Source organism: Volvox carteri (assembly GCF_000143455.1).
Source record: "Volvox carteri f. nagariensis unplaced genomic scaffold VOLCAscaffold_93, whole genome shotgun sequence".
Taxonomy (NCBI): domain Eukaryota; kingdom Viridiplantae; phylum Chlorophyta; class Chlorophyceae; order Chlamydomonadales; family Volvocaceae; genus Volvox; species Volvox carteri.
Genome location: NW_003307636.1, coordinates 378918 through 386723, shown reverse-complemented (window position 1 = coordinate 386723; position 7806 = coordinate 378918). Strand labels below are relative to the sequence as shown.

Below are 7806 nucleotides of genomic sequence, written 5' to 3'. Positions count from 1 at the left end.
AACACACATACACACACATACAAACACACATACAAACACACATACAAACACACATACAAACACACATACAAACACACAAACACACACATACAAACACATACACACACATACACACATACACATACAAGCAAACACACATACACACACATACAAACACACACATACAAACACACACACACACACATACACACACATACAAACACATACAAACACACACACACATACAAACACACACACATACAAACACACACACATACACACACATACACACACATACACACACATACACACACATACACACACATACACACACACACCTGCAACACCCTCGTAGTAAACCCAGCGCCGCTCCCGAAGAAGTATCAAGCCGCCCAACTCGCACCGCGACTCTTGAAGCTCGTACAGGAAGCTGTCGTCCTCAGTCAGTGGCTGCCGTACACACCGCGCAAAACCCGCCGCCTGTAACAGTTGCCACATACATGCGCTCTGCTCGTACCAGCACGACTTAAAGTACGGATAAATGTCGGACGCTGACAGCAGCGCTGAGATCACCCCGGGCGGCGCACCGCGTGCGGCAGATCCAGGATTCACGTGGTCGGCCGCTGCTGGATCCGGATCGTACACGAACAGCACTCGCCGCCCCGTCGCTGCCGCACGTTTGAGATCGCCGCAAAATGCGTCATCGGACCAGGAGCCGCGCGACAGCGCCGCAAGGACTGCGGCACTGCTGTCCATGGCGCCGTACCGCTCGTCCTTCGGTCGCCCACAACTGTTGTACAGTCGTACTCGACGCCCTGGGCAGCTGTGATTATGTAGGCTGCTAGCGAGCTGGCTGCAGAGGCCTGAAGCGGCGGTATCTGGTGCACCCGCGATGTAGAAATGGAAGAAGAAGGGCTGCGGCCTTCGGGATTTATTCGTTCATTCATTCATCATTGGGTATGTGGAGCGGCTAACTCAGTGTACGGCTGTGTAGCGGTAAAAGCAAGTAAACGCATTTTTGGAGAGAACACCTTCAGGCAACCACCAGATAGGTTGGCGAACCAGAGCCCTCAAGACGCATACATATCGGGGAAAGCATTTTTAGCACACGTACGTACGGCAGATATCGTACAATGCCGGAGTACGGCAAACCCACCTCAAGATGACGTCATCTCGGTCTTCTGCCAGCCTCATCTCGCCGCCGATCACAGCCACTCGTCCCTCCCATCTGGCTCGAAAGCTGCTCCCTGGAGCGACCTCCCCCAGCTGAATTACCGTACCTCCGCCGCCGCCACCGCCACTGCCGGCACTTCTGTCAACTCCCTCCTGCTGCCAGTGCAGCGTAATTGTCCGACTGTACGGCGGCATCGATTCTGAGATCCATGGAACGTACGACAGATCCATCCGGATCTGCGACGCGGCAGCGTCAAAAGTGACGACGGCTTGGTAGCAACCTCGCACCTGGAGGGTACCGGCGGCGGCGCCAACGCCGCCGCTGCCAGCGGCGGCGCCCGCGGACGGCTCCTCGGGGCCGCCTCCGCGGTCTCGTAACGCCACGCCCTCGTAATAGAAGGCGGGGATCAGTTTGCGGGACGAGCTGCCGGTAGGGCGATACGGTCGTGGCGGCTGCGCGTCCGCTGATGACGCGGCAAGATAGGCCTAAAGGAAAGGCCCACGTGGTCCACATGTATGGAACGTTGTATATGAGGACTAGCGTGAGTATATGAGGAAGTGGAGAGAGAGAGTGATGAGGGGATGCCTCTGAGAGGACCATATCAGCAGTTGACATGCAGCTGCTAGTGTGTGGAAGACGCCAGCGACATCAAGACGAAAAACGACATCATCCGGGTGCGGAGACTGTGGGCCGGGGATAGGGTGAATCACTAATCGGTCGGCAAGCAGAATGCAGCAACTTTTACTCAATAGAAAATGCCGTACATAGTGGGAGAAGGTAAGGTGTTGTAGCATTGCAAGAGTTTCGTTTTTGCCTGGTGCTAAACTAATAGTTAGTGAATCTATTTCCATTTGAACTTTCCGAATTAATTTAGTTGGTTTGTTCTTTCAGTTGAAAATGATTTTTATTTAATTGTTCCTGGCCGAAAACCATATTTTGTTCGTTAACGTATGCTAAAATGGGTGTTACTTATATCTTTTATATTCTTAGAATAAAACATTATTCTATAAGTAACTTTTTTAAATTTTTTGTTTGAAAATAGGAAAAAAATGTTAACAGTATTGTCTTTGTACTTTGATGCGTCCGAAGTATGCTAACGCGGCCGGGGAGCCGCCCATGCGGCCTGTACATGCAGAAGTTAGCCACTCAGGCCGCAGGGCCCGCAGGCTTGTAGAGGAACGGATTTTAAGAAATCTCCAACACACCGTCCCGGGGCTTCAGACCCACCTCCAGTTCGCTAACCACCGCCTCCCGCTCCAGCCGTGCCCCGCAGCCACCTAGCTGTACTACGCGCCGCACCGCCGCCGCCGCTGCGTGAGAGTGGAGTCTGTACGGAATGACCTCCGCCTGCTGATGATGGGGATGTTTGCATTGACGTCAGTAGGAACAGCAGTAGCAGAACCAGAAGCAGTAGCAGCAGCCGTTGCAATAGCAGCAGCAGTAGCAGTAGCAGCAGCGCTAGCAGCAGTAGCAACGGTAGCAGCGGCAGCAGTAGCGAGGGGGGAAGGGGTCGGAAATGTCATGAGTGGATAAGTGCGCGGCGTCTTACAGTTGAATCCAACCTTTTTATAAACCGCTAACCGCCAACCGTCAACCCCACCGTACCTCCGTGAGCAGATCTGCTATGTCTGGGGGCGCAGAATTAAAGATTGTACGGAGATCTACTGCAACTTGGGTAGCCATTTCCAGAAGGTCCGAAGTCGGGGAGGAGGAGCTTCGCGGTGTGGGCACGTGATAGCCGCCAAAGACATCCACAGAGTCCACGTAAAGCAGCAACAAGTTTCTAAACCTGCAATTATATCTGCTGATATTGCTGCTACTACAGCTGCTACTGCTGCTGGGACATGGGTGTTGTGGCTGCAGCCTGGTGCCGGTGGCAGGTCGCAGCTGCCGTACTGCGGAGACCACGTCATCACACTCCCACACCCCAGGACTTAGCAGGACCAACAGATTTGCGGCCGCGGTCACTCCGCCACCGTCACCACCACCGGCATCCAGCGTCACGCCACCCAGCATCCCGCACCCAAAAGTCCCGTCATCAGCGACGCCTCCTGGTGTGGACGGTGCACTGCACGATGATGGTCTTTTCTTTGAACTTGACGGTGTTGGCGGCGTCGCCCGGTGATGTGACGTGCTAAGGTCCGGCCGGCTGGACACGGCGATAGTAGCCGACGGCGGTGCCGCCGCTACTTTTCCCCCCGCAGTCATATCGTACACCCGCAACGGCCGCGTCCGTCGTACCAATGACCCCAGCTGGTGGAGCACCTCACTCTGGAACGCGGTCGCCTCGTCTCGCCGGTACACCAGTGCGAAATGGAAGAGAAAAGGTTGCGGCAGTAGCTCTAGGGTTAGTGCCTGGGGCCCGGTCTCCGCCGGGGCTACAGCTCCAGGAGGCGCGCAGCTGCGCAGATGCAGCCCACCGCAGGGCCCGTCTCGTGCTGTGCCGGACCACTGAGATGCCAGGAGGAAAAAGCCGTCGGCTCGGGGACCACCCGCCGCCGACGCCGCTGCGGCGGCGCCGCTGCTCGGCGGAGGTCCCGCCGCCGCCGCAGCGGTCTCGACGGTGGCGGTGACGTGTGCAATTGGAGGCAGGACTGCAGACTTGGAGGGTGCTGGCGTAATGGTACGGGAGGGTGTCGCCGACGGCGGTAGCGGGCCGGCGGCATCTCCCCCAGCAGCCTTGTTCAATAGCTGCCCGCGCCGGGAGTTGGTGGTGGAGGTAGGGTTTCGGCGCTGAGATATGGTTGATAGAGACGAGGTAGAATGTGCGGTGGATACGGGCGCGGCGCTATTACATTGAAGGGTGGAGCCGGGCTCTAGGCCGGGGGGAAGGGAGATTGTGGGAAGCTGTGGCTGCTGAAATGAGGGTAGTGATGTTGTTGGATCAGCTGTGGGGGATGTGGGTTGAGAGGACACGGTACTTGGGGATAAGGGCGGCTTATTGGGGTTGCGGACATCGGGGAGAGCCTGGGGCAGGCGGTCCACGCGAAGCGTGACCACCTTGGCAAGCACGTGGGCCGGAGATAGGTCGCTTGTTTCGAGTCCTTCTTGTTGCTGCTGCAGGAATAGATATTCAGGCCAGGCCACCACGAGTTGCACGTTCGCGAGAGCGCGAGGGCGGCCATCGTCGGCGTCTCCTACGGCCTTGACCGCGACCAAAGTTCCTTCGTATAAGAGGTGCCTGCTGCAAGATATTTTACATGTTGTCTGGGCTTGTTTTCGAGGTGGCTGAAGGGACTTGAAAGGCTCAACGCCAGCGGCGATGTCGCGCGTGGACTTGACTTCGATACTCTGTTGAGGCACGCCCGTCGAAGATGGATTTTTGTTGTCAGCTGCGCTTGTAATAATGGCTTCCCCTAAGGCACTTTTTGTCTGCGCCTGTGGGAAAACGGTTGCCGAGCGCCTTCTATGTCTCGATGCCGCCGACCCCATTCCTTCAATTCCAGATGCGTTACTTGGAACTTAGGCTCCTATCATCATATAGAAGCAAAATCAAGGCCAATGACAAGCTTGGCTTCTCATGGGAATGAGATAACAGAGTCGAGATTCCACCTGCAAGCTTGCTGTAAACGACGAATGCATTAACTATGACATTATACATTTAACCACATTATACTTTGTGTTACAGGTGATCATGCAACTATTCACTGTGCAGTCGCTCGCGTTTTAACTCCGGTCACCGCCGTATAATCCATCAGGTCAGGGTTTCTCAGGAAAAATACCTTACAAAGTAATGAAGTTATGCAGCTTTTCATGTGATTAATATGTGAACCATGAAAGGCAGCTTGGAGAGCAGCTGAGCTGTCCAAGTCCTGTCACGTCGCCAAAAGCTCGCTGGATCGCTATCCGCTAAAGAAATAGAAACTCCAACGAAAAGCTTGTTCATATATCTCCGCACGGACTGCATATCAGATGCAAAATCTAATGTACCAACCTTTCCGCCACACAACCCCTCCATCGCCGGCAAACGGCGCACATTACACGCGACATGGTGAGGCGATAAACTGCACTTTGAATTAATTGCCGATACATACGCCACGTTTATTCGTACGACGGAACCCGCTGGATACGAATGCCTTGCAACCTCCTTAATCTCCTTACTTGACCTTTATCGTCCCTAACCGCTGCCCCGTGAAGGATGAAAACGGCCGAACTGCTTGCTCCTGTTTGCTCCTCGTCTGACTGTTTTCTTCCAGCCAGCCGGATGACACTTCTGCGAACCGTAGCGACAATCGCTACCGTAGTTACCCATGATACAGAGCTCTCCGTGAAACTTTATACCTAGGCCTCGCGAAGGCGGAACCCGAAAGATCTCCGTGTACCATTTCCCTTCATCTCCTATTCGGCAAAGTCGCGATTCTGCGCTCATCCGCCACTACGCAAACCTCTCTCATTTTACCTGCCCAATCCTGCAGATGTGGGTTATCACTACGGATCGAAAAAAGCAAGGGCGTAGAGATAGCCGCGGACCTGCTTACCAGCCACACGAGGTTAAGCACAACGTCGTCGTCGCCGTCGTCATCGCCGCAGCTGCAGCAGCAACAGAACAAGAGAATCAACACAGTGTAAAGCGAACAGATCCAAACAACGTACGACACCATCAATTCCGTATTAAAGTTACTGGGGGGTAGCTATAACCCTAAACCCTTAAAAACCCCTCTCCCCCATCCCCCCCTGAATTCCTCCGGCACCATAAAACCCTAGCGCCCCTCAGCCGCGTGCGAGATCTCTATGTTGATGCCCCACCGGGGTCGCTACACCGTAGCGGACAGTGTAGGGCTCTCGAAGACTTGCAAACTCCAGAGGCTCCTCCGGGGATTCACTTGAGAGGGCAAGGCGATTCAAATCGGGGTGATGAGCTGGCGGCACACGGCCCGTTTTACCCCCTAACCTCCCACCCCCCTGTAACCCCCCTGGCACCGTTATACAGTTACATTGTTTGTTGATAGTTTGGTACCGATACTAGACTCGGGGTTTCATCCGATATGCAATTACAAACACAAATGCAAATTTATACTAAATCACTCATTAGGTCATGTGAATAAGCAGCAGCAGCAGCAGCAGCGGCAGCAGCAGCAGCAGTAACGGCAACAGCAGCAAAAATGACAGTCCCAAGAGCTCTTCAAGACAAGAAAAAGCAAGCACAGCGGCGCTTCCGGCAGTCGCCGTCATGGAGGCGCGCGACACCAGCAGCAGCAGCAGCACCACCACCACCACCACCAGCCCTTTCCTACACGGTTGTATTCATTTAGACGTGGGGACGCCGCCTTTCTTCCCCGCAGCACCACCAACCTTACAACGAACAACTGTCATTGCCAATTGGCCAACAAGTACTAATACTGTTTTCCATTCGCTCTTCCAACAAGCAAGAAAAATAGGTCACGGAGCAGCAGGAAAGGAATATCAACAAGGTCCACGACATGGCCACATGGTCACGGGAGCTGGTGGGCTCCAAGGGGGCCGGGGGAGGCCCCGCGAGGGAGGGAACTGCCGTAACCCCCACACTCACCAGAACGAGCCATGCCCCCCATTCACACACACGTATATACAGATATACATACATACATAAACATACACACATACAGATGCGCACCGGGCTTCATGCAGCTTTTCACAAGAACTCTCAGCATAATGCTATACATGCATACATACATATACACATACAGATGCATGATACAACTACAGCAAACTTGCAGTAGCGGATATTTCTTCAGGATGCCAATGTGCTTTAGTACACCTGTTGAAGTAACCCCTTCCTCTTCCTCTCCTGTATCTGTATGTATGTACATCATCCCTCTCCCCTTCCCCACTCCTGCTGATGCTGCACACACACACACACACACACAGCAACCCCTTGACCATTCCCCCCACCACATACATACATACATACACAGCTTTAACTGACGTACTGAACGTCCTAACTTCCCAGGGCCCCTCAGATGTTCTCAGAGGCTCCCGGTTCACACAACCAACTTCCAACTACCCTCACCCTCACCAACACCAACTCGAACTGCTCAGACCCACCCCCAGTCGGCCAACATCACACCCCATATTCATCACACACGTCTCCGGGCCAACAATACACACTACGACATACATACATACATACATGCATACATGCATACATGCACACATACATACATACATACATACCAAACCCCCTTAACTTCACAGCGCCTCCATCACCTCCACCAACAAGTCCGCCGAGATGTGCATCACTCCGTCCCCCAGCAGCACACCGAGGGGGGACTCCTCCAGGGAGGGCACCAGCAGGGCCACCGAGCCGGCCTGAGGCCCCCGGGGCCCGGGGAAAGGGGGGGGAAGGGAAGTGGGGGGGAGGGAAGTGGGGGGGAGGTCGCTAGAGGGAGAAAAAGACGAGAAGCGCGACAGAGCCCAGACGGGGCAGGGCAGGGCAAGGCAGGGCGGGGAGAAAGGGGGCACAGAAGGGAGCACTCGGATGATCGGTCGGGAACACGGTAACCATCATAAACTCAACAACCGACACACACACACACACACACACATGCGACGCACGAGGACTGGGACTGAAGAACCTCCCTCTCTCCCCCTTTCCCCCAATACACACATACAAACAAACAAGCAAACATACAAACATACGTACACAGGCCCTCAGCGCCCACCCCCGCCCCGCC

At 54.5% G+C, this 7806-nt stretch overlaps 2 protein-coding genes across 2 annotated transcripts in view; both read right to left on the bottom strand.

Annotated features, from left to right (window-relative positions):
- VOLCADRAFT_108129 (uncharacterized protein) overlaps positions 1–7078 on the bottom strand; it is a gene marked incomplete at its 3' end in the record, with an annotated part of 11311 nt that extends 4233 nt beyond the window's left edge. Inside the window, exons 1-7 of the mRNA XM_002958380.1 lie at positions 6663–7078; positions 5632–5683; positions 3050–4444; positions 2381–2500; positions 1441–1638; positions 1136–1389; positions 318–901 (exon numbers count right to left, since the gene is read on the bottom strand). Of these exons, the coding sequence (XP_002958426.1) occupies positions 318–901; positions 1136–1389; positions 1441–1638; positions 2381–2500; positions 3050–4444; positions 5632–5683; positions 6663–6712 (2653 nt within the window). The 5' untranslated portion in view covers positions 6713–7078. The remainder of the gene's footprint in view (positions 1–317; positions 902–1135; positions 1390–1440; positions 1639–2380; positions 2501–3049; positions 4445–5631; positions 5684–6662) is intronic.
- A 243-nt stretch (positions 7079–7321) lies between these two features.
- The window catches only part of VOLCADRAFT_99708 (uncharacterized protein), a gene marked incomplete at both ends in the record, with an annotated part of 7543 nt that continues 7058 nt past the window's right edge, over positions 7322–7806 (bottom strand). Inside the window, one exon of the mRNA XM_002958379.1 lies at positions 7322–7441. Within this exon, the coding sequence (XP_002958425.1) occupies positions 7322–7441 (120 nt within the window). The remainder of the gene's footprint in view (positions 7442–7806) is intronic.